The 21156-nt window shown below is 36.1% G+C and overlaps 1 protein-coding gene across 1 annotated transcript in view; it reads right to left on the reverse strand.

The window, feature by feature from the left end:
- The window catches only part of TRDN (triadin), a 107830-nt gene extending 91582 nt beyond the window's left edge, over nt 1–16248 (reverse strand). Inside the window, exon 1 of the mRNA XM_006778437.2 lies at nt 15998–16248. Within this exon, the coding sequence (XP_006778500.1) occupies nt 15998–16019 (22 nt within the window). The 5' untranslated portion in view covers nt 16020–16248. The remainder of the gene's footprint in view (nt 1–15997) is intronic.
- Nucleotides 16249–21156: the final 4908 nt, after the last annotated feature.

A 21156-nucleotide genomic window follows, 5' to 3' on the forward strand; every position in this document is an offset into this window, starting at 1 on the left:
GAATAATTAAATTGTTTAAGAGTTTCAGAATGCTTAATAAATATAAAATAGAGATCAGTATGTGAAAAAAAATTGAAAACTAAAAACTCAATGTGTAATAAGGTTTTACTTAAATTCTAAATCCGAAAAATGAAAATACTAGTAATTTTAGAATAACCAAGAGAATCAGACTGGATAGAACAAAAGTTACACTCTATTTACAAGATATAAGAGGGGGGAAAACAAAGAAACAATTGTCCCCACTTACTCTGTGAAAGTTAGGGGAACATTGCTATCTTTATTATATGAGTAAATAAAAATAAACATTTTACTAGTGTGTATTATTGATTGTATATATGCATGATTCATACAGACACCCACATAAGTGTATGATTTTTCAGAGCTCCCATAATGTTATTTGATCAATATAAAAGAAATAAATAAATGAACATTTATGTTGTCCTAGTATTTGTCAGGCAATTTGGTGCACTTTCAGACATACATGCTATGAACTGTGATTATAACTTTCTATTATAGATAAGAAAACTGCATTTCACAAAGTTAATGTGAAAAAGTCACACTGTGATTTCAGGGGAGGGCAGGAGCCCAAAGCTCTGACTATCTGACTATATATAGTTTTTTCATCAGGCATTCTCAATACACAGAGCTGGTAGTTAGCCAGTAATCACAAGCACAGAATCAAAGCTGGCATTCCTTCTGATTGGTTTAGGTGGGTTTTTGTTTGTTTGTTTCTTATCAGTCAGTGCCTTTACTTTACTTGTTAATAAATGTTTTAAATATCACATCTACTTCTCAAAACACACTATTATTTAAAATATCCAGGCTAGAAATTAATATAATTAAAAGGTTAAAAAAATAATGTACAGCATATGAAAAATACTTTTTTTATGGGTCTTTCAACCTGTTAAGTAAAAGGACAAAAACAAGTTAAGATTAGCATTCTAGAAGACAAGGGGTAAAGAGAATGGTGAGTCCTACTTCAAGTTTGAAAATAAAAGTAGAAATTGTGTTAAATCTTGAGAGGAGAGATTTGGGTAAAGACAGCTTGACATAACATTGTTAGACAAATAGTTTTCTAAGGAAAACATTGAGTATATTTGCATGAAAATATTTAACTAACCCAGCATTATGAATCTTTCATTTTAAAAAGCCTCATATATATTCTTTCAAATATGTCAACTACAAATAATGAAAATTTCTTTCTCCTGGTCCTCTCTCAGATATCTTTGTTGATGAATATTAAAGGGATATTTTTTAGAAAGAAAAGCATACAACAGCAGAGCAAAATTATGTGGTGAGAAACCATAAATCTATAATATTTGTATAGTATTTATACAGTATAAATTCCTATAACTAAAGTTCACATAACTGACTTGTGATGCACAACATAAAATATGAATGTAAAGTTTTTATCTTAATAAATATTGAGTTTCTAAAACATATGAGACACTTATAAAGCAAAAATATATTATTAGGTATCTGTAACACAAAAAGTTGTAATATTTTTAGATAGAGATATTCTTTGATAAATGTAATTAAAACTATTTTTAAGTATTTTAAATTCAGTAGCTTAAGGTCAACAGCTAGTAATGGTATTTTATTCTGGGACAATTTTGCAAGTTGTCTTATTTTTTCTAAATTTATACTTCAGATATCTTTGAATTAATATTACAAGGGTCAATATAAAGTTATCTAAAACATAGCTAACTACTGTTTCATGGTAACATTCTTATAATCTTTGAATGGTGGGGAGCTTGAAGTAGGAAATGATTCATACATACTTAGACCAATGCCTCCCACACTTTGATCTGCATATGAATCACTTGGGAGTTTTGGTGAAAGACAGATTCTGATTCAGTGGGTTTGGGGTGATGCCTGAGAATGTGCAGTTGTAACAAGTTCCCAGATGATGAGGATGCTGCTAGTACATGGACCACACTTTGAGCAAAACGTCCTAGAGCATTTCAAGGGGTGCTTAGAGGAAAATTCTGCTTTTGGTTTTAGTTTTTAATTTTTAGCAACTCTTGAAATGAATAAACCTCAAACAGATCATGTTTAGCTGACATGACTGTGGCTTTCATGAAATTAATCTCTGACCTGATTTTTTTAAAACTGCAGTGGTGTCAACTTTTTATTCATAGGCTCTTATCCAGCAGAAAATGTCCATAGCTTCCTGGTGTGTACAAACCTAGGAAGTGAAGGACACCCATTCTAATAAGGGGCAGGTGTCCTGGCTTAAAGAAGCCTTTTAAGGATGTATACTTTGCTCTAGAATCTAGCGGTTTAGCTCAATGGACTGAAGGGTCCCGGGTTCCATTCTGGTCAAGGGCACATACCTCGGGTGCAGGCTCCTCCCCAGCCTCATCCTGGTTGGGGCACATGCAGGAAGCAACCAGTCAATGTGTTTCTCTCACATTGGTATTTCTCTCTGTCTTTCCCTTTCTCTTCCACTGTCTCTAAAAATCAATGGAAAAATATCTTCAGGTGAAGATTTAAAAAAATTAAAGATTCACTTTATAATCATCTAGACATTGTGGACAATATGTATTTGATATTATGTGTATATAACTAAGTATATATGCGACTGTTATTGATTATAGAACAATTCACAATTTGTGTTTCAGAAATGCTCATAGACTTGTATGAAAATAGATTAATCATACTGGTAGATATTAAGAAGGACTAAATACTGCACAAACTATAGCCTCCTTTCTTAAGATTTGCAATTATCTTTTGGTGGAAATACACACCAAAATGAATTGTCTCTCTAAGTTTTCTGGTTACCAGGGTGACATGTTACTAGGAAACTCCATTTATTGGAAGGAAAGTCAACATATAGTTTTACATAGAGAATAACCTGTCATTAATCCATTATTAATTGTCCCAATAATGAGCTCTATGACCTTGAAAAAGGAACTCCTTTTTAGCCTCAGTTTTCTTATATAGAAGGGAGCCGTATTCATTTTATTTAAAGAATGATTTATTTAAAAATATTTTGTGGAAAATAAATTTGCAATTCTTCTAGGTCAATTTTATATGAGCCTTCTGAAAATTTGTCCTTGGTGCATAAGAGAGATTTATAGTAACCAGATAGGCCCTGTTATATTAGTTTTCTAATGCTGCCATAACAAATTACCACAAACTCAGTGGCTTAAAATATCACAAATTTATTTACTATCTTATAGTTCTATGATTCAAAAATCCAGTATGGGTTTCAAGGAGCTCTAGGGGAGAACTGGTCTTGCTCTTTGCAGCTTCCACAGGCTACTGTATTCTTTAACTCATGGCCTTTTCTCTATCATATATATATATTGATTTTAGAAAGGAAGGGAGAAGGAGAGAAAGTTAGAAACATCAGTGATGAGGGGGAATAATCAATTGGCTGCCCCCTACTGGTGATGGAGCCTGCAACCTGGGGCATGCCCCTCCTGGGAATGGAACCTTGACCTCCTGGTTCATAAACTGATGCTCAACCACTGAGCAATACCAGCCAGGCCTTTTCTCCATCTTTAAAGCCGGTAGTGGCTGATCAAGTGATATCACATCTTCTAACCACAGTGAGGAAGATTCCCCACTTTTAAGCACTTATTTGATTAGAATAGACCCACTCATATTATACAGGACAATCTCCCTATCTCCAGACCTTTAATTTAATCACATCTGAAAATTCCCTTTTGCATTATAAAATATCACATTTATAGGTTCTGGGGATTGGTATACGGATATCTTTGGGGGCCGTCATTTTGCAAACAAAAACTAATATTTTCTCTACTCTTTATCAATAGACACTGTGTGAACACTTCTCTATGCAAAGTGTTGTCTAGGCCTGTTCAGCAAAGCAAAGTACGGTGAGGGGTTCTTACATATTGAAAGTTGCTCCAATTTGCTGGCCCACAACCAGGGCATCTTTTAAGAATAATAACGAAATATAATGTCCACTCACATTTGGAAAATGTCCAAATGGGGTGGTAATTGAGAATATGTTATGCCAGGTCTAAATGTTAATTTTTGAGCTAGTGCCTATACAGTCTCAGATAAGGGTCACTATATATTGGGGATGATTTCTTTATCTCTAAGTAGGCCTTATTATTTATTTTCATCCTGTTCCTTACAATACCCAGTTTATGTACCTCATGGGGATAGGTGGATTTCTCCTGAAAAAGAAGCGGGGGTATTTCAAGTAGAGGTCACCTTTTGTCCATGTACAGTTTTGTCCGTGCTATCCAATTTGATTGAACAAGGTATGCTCTCTATGCTGAATGTACCTTTTTAGCACAGAGCATAGTGTCACGAAATAACTATACATTGATGATAGAACCATTGAATATTAAATTAAAAGAAGAGGGATGATCACTGCCAATTAAAAAAAATGCAATGATAAATGAATTTCAACATTCTTAGAATGAAATACTGTACAGAAAAAAAAATAACAAACTACTGCTACATACAATGAAATCGATGAGTCTTATAGAGTATTGAATCAATGCAGCAAGATATAAAATAATACATACTCTGTGGTTCCAGAGAGAGAGAGAGCAAATGTGGCAGAACTAAGCTATGTTGTTTGTAGATGTGGAAGTCATAAAACTATAATGCAAAGCAAGAAGATTGTTATCCAAAAAGTCAGAATAGTTATTCCCTGTGGGGAAGGATTGGAGAAGGGGAGTATTGATTAGGAAGCAAAACTGAAGTGAGAGTCAGTTGGTGGGTGGGCAGATGGAAATATGCTTCAAAGGTGATGGAAATATTGTTTCCTGATGTGGGTGTGGGTTATGTTTAGTACATTATATATAAATGTATGTAATGCATGCAGCTTTCATTACCTATATTTTTTGAAAATAACTTATAGAAAAATTAAAACCATTTTAAAAACTATGATGGCCCTGACCGGTTTGGCTCAGTGGATAGAGCGTTGGCCTGTGGACTGAGGGGTCCCAGGTTTGATTCCGGTCAAGGGCATGTGCCTTGGTTGCAGGCACATCCCCAGTGGGGGGTGTGCGGGAGGCAGCTGATCGATGTTGCTCTCTCATTAATGTTTCTGGCTCACTGTCCCTCTCCCTTCCTCTCTCTGAAGGGTCAATAAAATATATTTTTTAAAAAAAAACAAACTATGATGATTTGCTCTGGCTGGGTAGCTCAGTTGGTTAGAGTGTCATCCTAATACACCAAGGTTGCAGGTTCAATTACCAGACAGGGCACATACAAGACTCAACCAGTGAATGCATAAATAGATAGAATAATAAATCTCTCTCTCTCTCTCTCTCTCTCTCTCTCTCTCTCTCTCTCTCTCTCCCTCTCCCCTCTATCTCTCCATTCCTTCTCTCTCTCTCTCTCAAAACTAATAAAACTAAAAACTGTGATGATCCATTATACATTTCTTTTAACACTGAACTGATAAGATGGCTGGTCTCTTGAAAATCAAAAATTGCCATGGTTATCTAATTCATTTTTCATGTGTAAATAGAGCACTGTGGATTTTGGCTTCTAGGTAGGTCAGTGTTATCTAACAACTTAATTTTAAGTGAGTCCCTACATGATTAGCAAACACATTTGTCATTTTGGTAGTGACTCAAAGGATTAAAAGAAAACAAACATTGGAGATGCTCTAAGTGGACATGTAGAGTTCAACAGGTCCCAATATAGGGTGACTATGAAGTAAAGAAATGTAATCCACACTCAAGTTTATTACTGAGCTTCTATAAAACGATGTGAGGCAATTTTGCAAAGTCCTGCCTTTCAGTTTACCCATCAGAGCTGCTTCCACCTGTGCCTCTCCTCAAATTATGCTGTCACGTCAACTTATTAGCTCAAGTACACAAAAATAAGCCATCGCCTTCCACTGGTTTTTCTCAAGGGGGAATCACATCATTCCATTTACTTGTGAATCACTTTGCCCCAAATTTCCTTAAAATTATTGTCTTTTTTTCTTTCTCCTGTAGAATTATAAATAGCAAATCAAAGCAGCCAGGCATAATTACATTTCAGTAAAGATTATATTTGATTCCAGAAAACTCTAATCACTGGGCCAGATGGCTATAATTAATATTCTGACTCTTAGTTGGTAATTGACAGGAGGATTTTAAAAAGACATTCCCACTTATAGAAATTCCTTATTTTTACTTAAAAAGGATCTTCTGTGTAAGATTAGAAGATAACTAAGCCAGGAGTTTCTCATAGTTGAGCATGTTCATTCTAGTTGGTCATTAACTGGGATGTAGGTTAGCATCCCTTCAGGAAAATGTGTGGATTGAGGAGTCAAAATTGTGGTGATGGGTGCTACTGCATGCGAATTATCCTGCAATGTAGAAAGACCTTTCTGACAAATTCTCCTGCCCCAAATGCCAATAAAATGTGTCTCCTCTATCTTTGATTCCTCAACATAGAGCATGAAGTCAAGATATAAATTTAGTGAAAAATTATCAAATAATTATTTGTTAAATAAATTAACCTAGAACTTCCAGGATCTCGGGATGTTGATGAAATTGAATTATTTGCATTTTCTTTCTGTTCCTGTCTTTTTACTTAGAAATACTAACTTAAGTTCTATTTCTTTATGAGAATCACTCATCAACCAAGTTCATCTATTTTCCTCTTCCTAGATTTATCTGATAATCACATCTCATAACAGTTTATTTATTTATTTTATATCAATCCATTCTTTAGTTGTTTCATATGTATAAATGTCTACTTTAGACTTGAGTGGTAACCAAGGATTACCAAGGATTCTATCTCAGAATTTTTATATATAATTAGAAGCCTTATGCATGAAAATTCATGCAAGAATAGGCTTTCCTTCACCCAGCTGCTGGCACTGGCTTCCCTCTGGCACCTGGGACCCGAGCTTCCCTCCTCCAACACCACTGGCAGGCACTCAGGACCAGGGTGGCTCCCCTCCCGCCCCAGGCCATCCAGAAAGATATCCGGAATGATGTCCAGAATGACGTCCAGTCTCATTAGCATATTACCCTTTTATTATTATAGATTTTAACTGTTACTTCTTTTAGACAATTGGAACTTCTTAGGAAACAGCTTTGTATCATATAGTTATTTATGCAATTATTTCATCTCTCCTGAGGACTACATTTGTATATATTTCATTTCAAGAACATCCTGATAAGACCACTAGTCTGTAACACTGGTTCTCATAGTAAGAACTTAGAACAACACTGACCATAGAGTTAGTTTTTATTTAAAAACCTATTTCTCATTATTAACTTAAAGAAGCTTATTTAATGAGTACCTATCTGACTATTATTCATCATTTCTTATTTTTTTATATTTTTATTGATTTTGGAGAAGGAGGAAGAGGGGAAGAGAGATAGAAATATCAATGATGAGAGAGAATCATTGATTGGCTGCCTCCTGCATGCCCCACACCAGGGATCAGCCCACAACCAGGGCATATGCCCTGATCTGAAATGGAACTGTGACCTCCTGGTTCATAGACTGACACTCAACCACTGAACCACACCAGCTGGGCTCATCATTTCTTTATGCATTAGAAGTGGTGCTCCATAAATACAAATTAAGCTTAAAATTGAGTATTTGGGAATGAAAAGCAGCAATGGAAATACAAATAATGGGAAAACTATACAGGAGAGGGGTGGGGAGAAACCTAGAAATAACAACAAACAACAAGTTCAAAATAACTCAGGACAGTAAGACATCCAACCTTTTTGATATTATTAACAATAGGATGCCTTAATAAAAATAGAGTATTTAAACCAAGATTTTTACGCAATTTCAAGGAACTCTGTACCTTGGCTTCATCCCACAGACCTATCCCCTACAACTTATTTCCTTTTTCCTCATTTCTACATTGATCCAACCTACTCCTAATCTCCTTGTTCTTTGTCCAGCCATTTACTTTCCCAACAATGGCATGTGCAATGCAGATTAACAGAGTCAATGATGGGGCACTCTTTATCATTCTAAAACTATTTTCAGCAAGTTTCAATGTGTTCACTAATTATAAAATTTATGAATGATAGCATGGCTTTATTTAACTAAATTAAAAACCCATCATTCATAAAACCAACTGTAGTCATATGTTTTTAAATCTGTACAGTCTTAAGTTTCCTGATCTTTTTTTTTTCCTTTTCAATCTACTATATTAGAGTCAGGGACCTTGTGTTACTCATCTTCATGTCCCCATTGTCTGGCATTCAGCCTAATACATAATAGGTGCTAAAATATTGATTACAACTGAAACTCTGACGTGACCTCCTGCTTTATAAGTCTGTTTATAGGTTGGTAATTAATAGAATCTAAAATTTTGTTATATTTCAAATGGACTTATTTTGTTTATTTGCTTTTCTTTAACTGTAGCATCTAATACTTCTGCAGATTTATATCCACAAACTTGTGGGGTTTTTTTTTTTACCATACTGAGATAACTGATTCTATAGTACACTCTCTTCCTCCCAGGTAATTGTACATAAGTCAAATAGGAATACGCAGGGACAAAAATAATAGCTCCAGCACTGAAGGTCAAAGACGCAACACTTGGTATTTACCATTTCTGTCTTGACATTGTATCAAATATCTACCACAGAAATTCTTTTAATCACATGATGATTTTATTTTAAAAGGTCACAATAAATTTTCCAGTGAAACCTTGCTAAAAATGTATTTTGAGAGTTTAAATAAGTGGAAACTGATTTTCTTACATCCAATGTGCTAAGACCTTTTTAAAACTAAGTTCTAAATATTAAGCGCTTTTTCTTTCTTTCATGTGTCTCAACATTTCAGTAACCCATGGTGGAGAGAGAACAATGCAGCAACGGAGTATGACAGGTAAAACCAGTCCATTGCAATGAGCTGTAGCCGCCTGCCTCCTGAATAAAACCAGATTCCCCTATAAAAAGCAGGCTGCTGAATATAAATGAAGTTTGTTCCTGCAGTTAAAACATTGTATCTTCAACTTGTTTAAGTGAAGGCCACATGACCCAGCCTCTGTCATAGCTACCAAATTAGAAAATACTTAAACCATATATATTTACTAATGTAATGTTTAAGTACATTGTGAGATGGGCTCTGTGGTTTATGAGGAAACAGCTCATTACATACCAAAGGATCTCTTAAAATCATACATTCTGTGAGTTTTTGACAGCTTGCTTCAGCAAAGAGATGTGGAAGGTTTGATGTTTAGAGAGCATCATTTGTACAGAGAGGAGAACTTTACTCATTACACATATGCCAACAATATTCTTTTTAACTTCCTTTGAAGATGAAAAAATACTATATTTTTGTGTCAGGAAGTTCATCTATCTCTGACTAACCCTTGCTTGGGGCAATACATGTTTATGTGACACTCAAGTAAACATTTCCTAACAGATATTGTGCATGACACTCAGATTACCCGCAGGAAATCGGAATTGCGGATAGCAAAAAACTTAACTTTCACAAATCTTCTTAGAGCTTGAAGATGAACAGAACCTAAACTCTATAAACTTGCAATAATTGTAAGATATTAATGCACAGTTACCAAATAAAGGTTTTCACCTCATTTACAGGTTCTAAATTGCATTTCTAAATATATTCTTTTTTTATTTGAAGGAAGAAAAGAAAATGCTGTTTTAAACTCCATGACTATAAAACCAAAAGCTTAACAGAAAAATCTTAGCCATCTATGCATTCTCCTTTCAAATTGATATATTCAACCCAAAGGTCAACGTAGACGATTTAAAACTTGCTTAGTTGCACCATTTTATGTTTCTCTCATATTAAATATTGTTAACTGATTAAAAATTAATGCAAACAGTATTGGAGGCTTTAAATCTCTAAGTATTCCTATGCCCTTGGAATAACTGAATAGGCTCAATTCATTTTGCATTGTAAAAGAGGCATGATTTTTAAATTATAGTCACAATGATGACCAAAAATAAATAAGAAAAAAACGAAAAGTACTTAAGGTGGCAAACAGAACATTTTCCCTGGGTACTGTGTGCTCAAGGTGTGCGGGGTGGGGAGGTGGGGACGAGTCACTATTACAAATAAAAAAACTACAACAAAAAGATTCTTAATGGAATCCAGCTAGGACTGACACTAAAAGAGATATATTTTCTGTTCACTTTCACTGCAGATTTTGCACCATGGTTGCTTTGCACAATTAAAACAATATAAACTTAATTTTACCAACTGGCAAGATCTTATAAAAAGTTGAAAAAATTATCTGGCCATGTGACACACAATTAACCAAGATTCACCCACTAGTTTCTGGCCTGGCCCCATGAGGCTCTCCCATCCTCCCCAGACCGTATGTGGTTAAGTAATAGGCTAATGCTTGAACCCAGGTTTCTGACTTGAAACCCCACACACTTTCTACTATTTCACACTGCCTTTAATTATTTTAGTGCTGCCTTCTCTCAGCTCTGCATCACTTTTTCTATCTGGTTTTCAATGAACTATATCGCCCACTGATTTTCACAATCTGCTTTCTTCAATTTTTCTAAATTCAACTTGAGCAGTACAGAAGGTCAAGTAGTTTAGTCAGACCGATCAGGTTTATGTGATATCTGCCTTCTAGCCTTTCAGAGTTTCTGTGATATTTAAAAGAGATATTCATGTAAGACCTTGGCCCTTAATACCCTGTCAATACCGAGATGTTTCTGACCACAGTGTTTCTTAGAATTATTTTACTTGCATCATACTGGCTCCTTAGGTTTTTAAGTTCTTAGGCTTTCACATGGACCATCTCAAAATAATCTGTTACTAATTAATGTCTCTAATTAATGTCACTGATAATTTGGAAAAAAAATATATGAAACTAACTTCCAGATTTTCACATTATAATGACTATATTTAAAAATCGGCATTTCCTTGTCTGCTGTTACAAATGTAGTGTACATTTCTGGACTCCTCTAACATTAGTATATTTGGTTTCCATTTCAATAACAACAGACTGTTCATTTTAGAGAATAATTTGCACTTATAAATAAACCAAATGCCCAGTGCACGAATTTGTGCACCAGTAGGGTCCCTCGGCCTGGCCTGCAGAATGGGGCTGAAACCAGCTCTCCAACATCCCCTGAAGAGTCCCAAATTTCAACAGAGTGCAGGCCAGGCCAAGGGACCCCATCAGTGCATGATCAGGGCCAAGGAGGGACGCAGGAGGGCTCCAGGGCATGGTCAGCCCGAATCGCTCAGTCCCGATCAGCCAGACCCCAGCAGCAAGCTAACCTACCAGTCAGTGCATGTCATAGCGAGAGGTTGAGTAGCCTTAGCATATCTTTAACATATTACGCTTTGATTGGTTGAACGGATGAACAGACGACAGGACACTTAGCATATTAGGCTTTTATTATATAGGATTTGGTGGTCAGTAAATTCACTTACCAATATGTGTGTGTGTGTTGGTCAACAGAGCCAAATATCAACAGTACAACGATTGAAATTTTTTTGATAGCCAAATTTTATAAACTTAAACTATATAGGTAGGTACATTGTTATTAACTTAATTAGGGTACTCCTAAGGCTTAGGAAGAGCCACACTCAAGGGGCCAAAGAGCCACATGTGGCTTGTGAGCCGTAGTTTGCCGACCACTGTTTTAGTCTATAAGCTTCTTTGGCATCTCTTTTTGTTCCTAATAACTTATTTAAAGGAACTGGTTGTTTGTACTGTAGAGATTCCCATACTCTGGATTTTGTTGACTTCATGTTATGGAATAGTTTATAGCATATTCTGCACCCCTCTGTTTCTTGAAATTTGGAGGCTATATTTTTTATTGTTGTTTTCTTTTTTTCTCCTTTTTTATTTTTTTTTATTTTGTTAGTCCTCGCTATCATTGCCCTATATTTTGCCAACAGCTTCCCTTATTGTGGTTTCCAGGCTTTTATCCAAGGGTCTTTGCATTTTCCTCTAGTGGTACATAATAAGAAAAGAATTCTAACCTTGCATTTAAATGATCTGTACACATATTTTCATTTAATTGTGCTTCTTACCATCATGATTTCCTCCAACTATACTGGCTTATTAATTTCAACTTTAAAAATGTGTTTCTGCATCTAAAAATGATATTCTGTGGTCTCTTGCTTTTCCTGGAAAGGAGAACATACCTGGAAGTAATTAGACTTAAACCTAGTTCTTTATTCTCTTTCTCCTCCTGCTACACACAAGTCATCTCCACTTAGGCCAGAGTAGCTGCTCTTGGTTTTGGTCAGATAAATACAGATATGTAAGTTGGATCTCTTCCTTCTTTTAATTTTACTATCTGTTGCTCTAAATGATATAACTTCTGTACATAGTTGTTAAGTGGTTTAGCTATGAATTATTGATCTTTTTCCTTGAGAGCAACCATGGGTCCTCGTGTGCTACAGATTCTGTCAAAGCAGCACATTGTGTAACATAAAAACCCTCTCGTAGGTTTGATACAGAAGCAGTGAAATACGCTTGAACTAATAGTAAGAAAAGAATATGCAGTACAATAACCCTTCTCCTGAATCCTGAAATTATATAATAGTTTAGAAGTCGAGAGAATGACATAACTTATAACTTAAAAAAAGAATTTTTCTCAACTAAGTGTTCTAGTAATGCTAAGTTAATTATATATATAGGATTTCTATCAACAGGAATCCATTATGTAAATATTTTATTTCTTACTACTTTGGAGGTCTTTAGACCAAAAGAGCACAATTATTATTGTAAATAATAATATGTTCATGTATTAGTTAACTGGCAATTTGAAAACATTACATATTTTTTCAACTTATTTTTTAAAAATCTCCATCTTTTTAACAAAGCTATTAAGAATTAATTAAATGCCATTTTATTAACAAATTACTCAAAATGTATTTTGCCTAGTGATACATACTGTCAAATAGATGCTGAAACTGGTAGTTGAAAATTCATATGGACCTCAGAAGGGAAACTAACTTAGGCACTTGTCTAGGAATAACTGAGCCTCTACAAAGAAGATAGCAGGTTATTTATAGTGTTAAAACTTAGTGCTGTTTGAGTCTGATCCAGTCTGTGGCTGGCTCTAACCTACCCAAAGCAGCATTGCCAAACCAGAACAGGGACCTAGTGTAGGCCCCCATTAACCTCCAAATTCATACAGGCTAACTATTAGTATTGAAGTATTCAATGTGACTTTGGGATCATAGATGTGGCTGTGAATCCTAGCTACATCATATACAGCTGTGTGAATTCAGGCAAATTTCTAACCTCTCTAAACCTCAGCTTCCTATTCCTGTCTCATTTGGTTGTCCTGAGGTTTAAATGATCATAAAGCAAGCTTAACACTGTGCTTGACATATAATGTCTTCTGAATAAATGTGAAGTCTTATTCTCATTGTAATTATAATTATCTTTATTAATTTACCAAGGCCAGAATCAAAAGATGCTGTTTGCCTAAAGTCCTTTGGTGTTCAACTTGGTCTTAGTTCTGGTTACTCTATTGTTCTGTTCTTGAAAGACAATTCCATACCTTGCATTACTTCCTTTCGTTTGTCAGATAAAGTCATCGAGCTTGGAACATGCAGTGGAAATCTACGTGAAGACCTGGGTAAGGTTTAGAGACATGTCCTGCATTATGGCTGAATAAGCTCTGGGATACGCCAACGGAGACATGAGGTGTATCATCAGACTTCCTGTGATTATTAATGACCATGGAGAGTCATATAACTGTATGAACCTCAATTTTTTTCAAAATTTGAGGTGAGGACAGTGAACTAGAACTCTATAAGAGGCTACTGAACTCTAATTTTCTTAAGTGCTACGATGATGTGTTTGCTTGCTCTGTGATAAACGGATCAGAAGAGTAATCAGTAGATGTCATAGGCTACTAATGCAGTGTTTACATTTCAGTAATGTGTCCAAAGTGGTGCAAAAGAAATATGGCAGGTGAGAGGAAAGAATATTCCAGGTTGTACCAAGGCCCTGCAGAAAAGTACACTTTTAAAAGAAGGCTAGATGAGACACAAAAAGTGAGAATGGTGAAGACAATAAGAAAAGTGTCTAGTAGAAGCAGTGCGCAGGGAACTTTAGATCACCACTGAGAATGACTGAAGTGCTAACCTTAAAAGTTAAGCTCTGATTTGGCAGTCTAATTATTATTTGAGAAATGTGATTAATAAATCATCCCAGAAAATGATAAGAGCACATAATTGATGTTCAGATGACATAGGTCCTATGAACTGCTAAAGCCAGGGAGTAGGAAATGACCATCACCCAGGAACTGGGTGGCATTTTTGCATTTTTAATTTCTTTCTAATTCAATTATTTTTAATGGGTGACTCCAGGAGGGCTTCCAAGAACACTTTAAACTCTCCCATGGGGAGAACATAGAAAAGTTCTATTTCATATTGAAGAATTCTCCTGTAAAATGTTTTACCAATTAAGTGCAAAGGTCTACAGAGCATAATCTGCAGACAAGCCAAAAATGTTTTGGCCAAGTGACCTCCTGATTCAGCTGGCAGTCCTGTGCAGAGGTAGAGAAATATATTCATAGGTATCTTAGCAACTTGTGCCGGGCTAAGCAAGAAGTTTTTATAGACAGCACTCTTTAAGACAAACCAAAGGCTGGATGACTCAGAATATCTAAGGAATAGGAAAAAATGCTGCTTATATTTAGTTAGCAAGTTCTCAACTGAAATGGGTGAAGAGCAAACCTGATATCCTTTTACAGAAAAGAGAAAACACAAACTAGATTTCAGGGAACGAGCTTCTAATCTTGGCAATACTGTGGTCTTGAGCAAGTCACCGAGCATCTGAGCTACCGTTTCTATTTCTGCCAAGTGGAGATAATAATGCTGACTTAATTGAATTGTGTGGGGTTTAAATAAGTAAATACACACAAAGCCCCAAGCAAAATACCTAATATACAGGGAAATCTCTCAGCAATTGTTTTTGTTAATTTAGGGTATCAGACTAAATGTCTCAATGGAAAGTACAAGTAAGATATTTCTCCTGATAAATACAAAAAAAATCTCTAACTCTGATGTCACTGTGTGTCCATAGAACTGTCTGTCCACAGCGCCGAAACCTCAGGTTCTATTTTTCAGTTGTCTGATTAAAAACAAACCAACGCAGCATTCAACTTGGAAGCTTTTGAGAGCACCACCTGTCTGATTTTCTTACAGCTGTCAGAAGCAAATTTTAGAACCACCTCCCAAATTTTTACACCAACTAGAACCGGATTGTAGCTGTGTTCAACATGCTTGAGTTGTTTTAAAGTGTCTTTTTAGCAGTATATTTACATCTAAACATACATTTTACATATAATACATATGTAAAACAATTACTACTATGGTGAAATAATTAAACATTATATGCTTTATTTATAGCATGCACCTTTTCAGAATAAGCATTGAAATAAAATATTTGTTTTAAAATAAAGATAGAATTCATCATTTAGGGGGGAAAGAAACATGAGTGCATAAAAAGAATCAGAATACAGCCAGTTTTAAATTGCTTTATTTTGAAAATCACATTGATCTGTAGTGATTTTCTGTAATTCCAAATCTAGTCTCTAGTAAAATATGAAAAAAAAACTTTGAGGGAGAACTTATATCTTAAATTGTATACAAATCTGTATGTGGGTGTATTTATATACTCCAGTTAGAAAGGAAACATAAATTAGGATTTCTATTTTAAAATACCAGTAGGCAAAATACTCAAATTCTAAGTTGAAACATGAAATACAACATTTTAAGTTCATTGTGGTCTCCACGCTTGCAAGCCTTGTATTTTTGCTAGGTGAGATATCAGCTATGTTACAAGGCCACGGCTATTTATAGAGGTGTGGGTGACACTGTTCACTAGTGGGGCCTTTGGCGTAGCAAAAAAGTTTCCACATGCAAAATTCCCGAGAAACCTCTTCCCATTCCCCCAACACACCGCTCTGCCCTCCTCTCAGCTCCCAAAGCCACTTCTCTGATCCCATATGGAGTCACTGGATCAAAGGAATGAACTAAAAACAAGATTTTAAGTCGGCACATTGACTGTCAATTTCTACTTTGTATTCTAGTTGATACTATCGGAAAATGGTAGCGGTACCTTCGGCAGTGATCTCAGTCATGGTGTTTCCAGAGAGGAAAAGGCAGGCCAAGAGTCCTGGTCTAGTGGCACTTTGCAGAATACTTTAGGATTCGAGAACTCTGCTGGGGGCGTTGTGGGTGAAGAGTGAGGGCTCTTGGTTTTCCTGGCTGTTCCTGCTGCTCCTTTGTGTCTTCTTGAACTTGTATCTTCTCTGCAGAGTTCTCCCCCTGGAAACAACCTGAGCCCTTTCCAAGCAGCACTTGTGGCTCAGGCAGAAGTATCAGCTTCGAATAAAAATAGCCTCATCTCCCTAGGACTCTGCAGTACTTTTTTTTTTTGGCACTGGGAAACACACACACATACACACACACACACACCAGCTCCCCAGCCCCAAATAGAGATAGGCAATAAAAAAATAAAGAAATAATGAAAGAAGGAAAGGGCACTAAAAAGTATTGCTTAATCCCTCGCAGTTTTCCTAAGATAATTACAGTTCTTGGGGTCTACATCTGAAAACATGAAATAAAGAGTTGAAAGTAATCTTATCCATGATAACTCAGATTTATTCTTAGTGTCCTTAATGCTCAGAACATTCCTCTTCCCCTTATTTGGTGTGGGGAGGGCCCTGTGATGTCTCGCAGAGGCAGAGAGGAGGGTAGTCTTAAGTCATTTCCTCCACCTTAACTCCCTATTAGTCTAAATCCACTGAGCACGTGCAGTTCTTTACATAGGGCTACATTTAAAGGTGCAACCATTAAATCCTGAAGCTTCCTTGTAGGAGAATAGGACTACCCCAACACTAGGCAATAGGAAATATGTAATATGAACTTATATTAACATTTGAGAACAGATGAATTACTCAATTTTTTGTTCACTTTAATATCTTACTAAAAAACAAAGTATCTGAACTTATGGATGCACTAAAAGAAAGGGGAGGTGGCACAAAGTTTAGAAATCTCCAGCCCACATTTTAGTAAAAGATTTCGTCTTTTCCCTACCTCAACTTCAAGAAAAATAAAATAAAATGATGATCGTTGCTGCTAACAATTAGCCCGATTGGCTGATTAGCATTTTGTCTTTCTACTCCTAGCCAAGTGTTAATGAGCAGAGAAATATTCAATGGTTGGTGGTTGGAAGGAGAAGGAGAATCAAAGGGCATCAATAATCACAAATTCTAGGCAGTTTGTGAGTAGTCAAGGCCTGACTATCCTTATCTTTTATTTTAGTCTCATATGCAACCGAACAAATGTTTGCAGTTTAAACTTTTAGCCTTAACTTTCTGCCTCTGGTTGTCAGAATCTCTTGAATTTGTATGGTATCTTAGAGAGATCATATAGAAAAGTCATGGGTGTTGTTTTAGTATTTGAGATTCCGAAGAGTACTGCACCAGCTATTTCCATAGACAATGACCTCCTCCATCCACGTCAGCAGTTCTGTATTTGCTGCACAATTCTTTGCACAATAGGGAGTGTGGATATACCAACCAAATAAAAACATAACTAAGTAAACATTCTCAACTCACAAAAGAGGAAGTAATTCCAGTTACATTCATGATTTTATATAAGATCCTACTCTCACCACTGGGCTTGGAGGCTTTTAACGATAAGTCTGACACCTTGCCCACGAAGTAAAACTTATTGCAGACACTACCATTTGCAAGGAAAGGGGATCCTTAAAAATTAGGTCCGCCAGGAGCCGAGAAGGCACCAGCTCCTCCCAGCACCCTCATGGAGACATGGGTCGGTGTCCACTTTCTATGGTGGGGGGGATGGAGCCTAAAAGCAGAACTCTGCTCACCAGGGCATCTCCATTCATCTCCACAGTGCTCCCATTTTAAGAAAAGATAGTGCTTTCCATATCCATTTGGCAGAAACTTTCATAGTCTTTCACTGCAGTTAACTGAAGAGTTAATAATTTCTATGTAACTCGTTATGAATTTACTTGGGTCCGAGCCTAATTAGAATTAGCTAACTCAGAGGGGAAAATGTATACACACACACACACACACACACACACTCCCAAATTCTTATTTAATCAAAGTTGAAATAAGACCACAGAGCAAGAAAACTAAGTCCCCAGTAATTGATGGTACTCTTATGTTCCCAATCACTAATTTCATGTTATATATACTAGAAGGAAAAAAAGAAGAGTAAAAAAGTATTTTAACCAATAAACATGTTTGCAGAGAAATACGTTTTTTAAAACACACCTGTTGAATGGGTTGAAAATCTTATTAGATGTTAAGAAATCGGTATGTTTCTCATCTTGGAAAATTATCAGAACTCTTTCAAGTTCTTTTAAACTCAATTCATAAGACACACCTTTGAGTTTCAAACGGAACTCTGAAGCTTTTCAAAACCAAGCAATCGACATTCTTCTAAGGATATACACCGCACTCTTCCACACTCAAAGAATAAAATATTAGGAAAAAATACATTTGCCTTTCTTCATTTTTGTCTTTATTTTTAAGAGGTAGTCATTTTTAAGAGACTTTTCCAGTTCATTGTGCTCTTTCAATATGACCCGAAAGTAATGCTTCTCTCTTCTCAATAAGTACAGCTTTGATGTACTCTCATATGTTCCATTTCTGTAAGATTGGCACCAGTAGACTTATATTGGTTTTGCATAAGGAATAACTGTATGGGAAACTGAGGGTCCTTATGATTATGATTAAATTTACCATTGAATTCTAGCTCTAGAAATCACTTCCCTTAAACATATATATTCCTAAGAGATCTAGCCTTTCCCCCTAGATAATCAGCAAACTCAGGGGCAGCAGACAATAGCCCGGACCTGACTAATATCACAAGGTCTGAACCTCTGGCAGGCTAAGGATAGCATCTTGACTTAAGTTATGCTTCAGCTCCTCAGATCTAAGGTGAAACTACCCCCTGGCTACTTCCTCATGAGACCAGACAAAGGGTTGTAGGATAAGACCTCAGAGCTAGCCTCAAGACCTGAAGAAATGAATTACCCTTACTTCCCCAATCAGCTTGCAGCAGGACCCTGCGCCCCTAACCCATGGTGTCCTACAATTTTGCCCTATATAATCTGTAACCTACATGCCAGCCATCAGGATCATCCAGCATTGGGCATTAGCTTACCATTCATCATAAAATTGCCAATATCTCTCCACTGCAATTCTCATTGTCTAGTGCTTGACTCTGCTAGTGCTGGGTGGACGAACTCTTTCTGCTCGATAACATATGCATACAAAACAACTGCTCCTGCCATTATTAACTGACCGAGTTTACAAAAGTCCATGGTAAATCTTGATTGTTTGTTCTCCTATTAAATGTTTTATTTAGTCCAGCTCCCTCTCCAACCTGTTTATACTGATCATCACTCCTTGTGAGTTTTTCCAGGTGTTCTAAATATTCGTTAGTAGACAAAAATATTCATCCTTAGAGCAATTTTATTTTTTATTGATTTTAGTGGGAGAGAGACATCAATGTGGGAGAAAAACATTGATTGGTTGCCTTCCTGCTCGCACCCCAGTGGGAAATTGAATCTGCCACCATTTGGTGCTCAGGAAAATGCTCCAACCAACTGAGCCACCTGGCCAGGGAACTTAAAGCAATTTTTAAAAAGCTGGCTGCTCTATCAGTTATTACCATAAACTAACGATCAGAAAAAAATGTATATTGCATTTGGCTGTGAACAAGATATTTCATCCACATTGAATTTAAGAATATAAAAGGTTCAGGGGGCAAGCAGAGAAGTGTTGATGATTTTTGGTTTTCACTAGAAAAATCATAAAATAAAACAATATTTTTTGAAAATAATTTTAAGATAGAGTAATGAAAAGGACATACTGTGGAGTAAATAGCTACCTACCATGAGTCTCTGTTTCTCAAGGACTGGAGGTAGCTGAGAGAAAATAAAATTTTAACATTACTTCTTAAGATCTTATGTTTCTAAATGTACAGATACAAACAGCTTACATTGAATAACTTATACATAAACTAGAGGCCCAGTGCACAAAAATTCGTGCACTCGGGAGGGGGACAGAGGGTCCCTTAGCCCAGCCTAAGCCCTGGCCCTCGCAGCCTCTGAGCTGCTGTGGCTTTTTCCGGAAGGACATCTGGAAGATGTCCAGTCTAATTAGCATATTACCCTTTTATTAGTATAGGTTGGTGGTAAATAGAAATAAATAAATTGAAAAAAATATTTTGTATAATATTATACAATTCAATTGCAAGTAAATATGTGGGCTATCTAATTGGGATAGAAAGTGCTCTCGCCCTGGCCTGTGTGGCTCAGTTGGTTAAGTATTGTCCTGTGCATTGAAAAGTCATGGGTTCAATTCCGAATCAGGAAACCAGTGGATGTCTCTCTCACACTCCCATTTATATAAAAAATCAATAAAAACATATTTATTAAAAGTTCTCTTTACTTGGATCTTAAAATAATAACAACCATCAACTATTTTGTGAGCTTAAGTTTTCAGGGTTATTTTAATGAACATAAAGATAAATAGTTAATGGGAATAAATTGAAGAAAAGGTGGAGAGGCTGAGGACAGAATGTTAAAAATATAAGAAAATTTTATATTTGAGCTAAGTGTAAGCTACTATTCTACTCCTTGGTTGAAGTAACTTACCAGGAGAAATATATAAAAGAAAAATGCTTTGCTTTTAGCCCTGTAGGTGAAGAAAAACTTGGCAAAAACAAATTGATAGAGAAAAAAAGAATATTGGCTTTGTAAACTTTAGAATAAAGATATTTAGAAGAAAATAGAAACATTGAAAGTGAACTTGGGGGCCATTTGATTATATTTGCTTTTATTTGACCTGGAAATCTCATCACATGACCTAGAAATTCCTCTGAAGTTTACTTGATAAACTTAGTCTTCAGAATCACAAGAAAAGTCTCAATTGAACTATTAGTTCATTAATCTCATTTCATCTCAGCACTGCTGTCGAGTTCATTTCTAATTGTTTTGTGTTCTACCTGTGTCCTGGAAAATCTCGTTCTGTCCTCAATACTTTCTCTAAGTGGCCAGTGCTCATTTCTTTAACCAGAGGTTGAAAGTCCTTCCATAGGTTTGGCTTACCATCTGATTATTTAGAAATTGTGTAATCCAGCTCGTTTCAAATGACAGAAGGCATTCCAGTGCAATTAAAAACTTTCCTCTCTTTAACTCTGACTCATGAATACCTGAGGCTCCGATATCAG

The sequence above is a fragment of the Myotis davidii genome, unplaced genomic scaffold (assembly GCF_000327345.1).
Source record: "Myotis davidii unplaced genomic scaffold, ASM32734v1 scaffold147, whole genome shotgun sequence".
NCBI lineage: Eukaryota > Metazoa > Chordata > Mammalia > Chiroptera > Vespertilionidae > Myotis > Myotis davidii.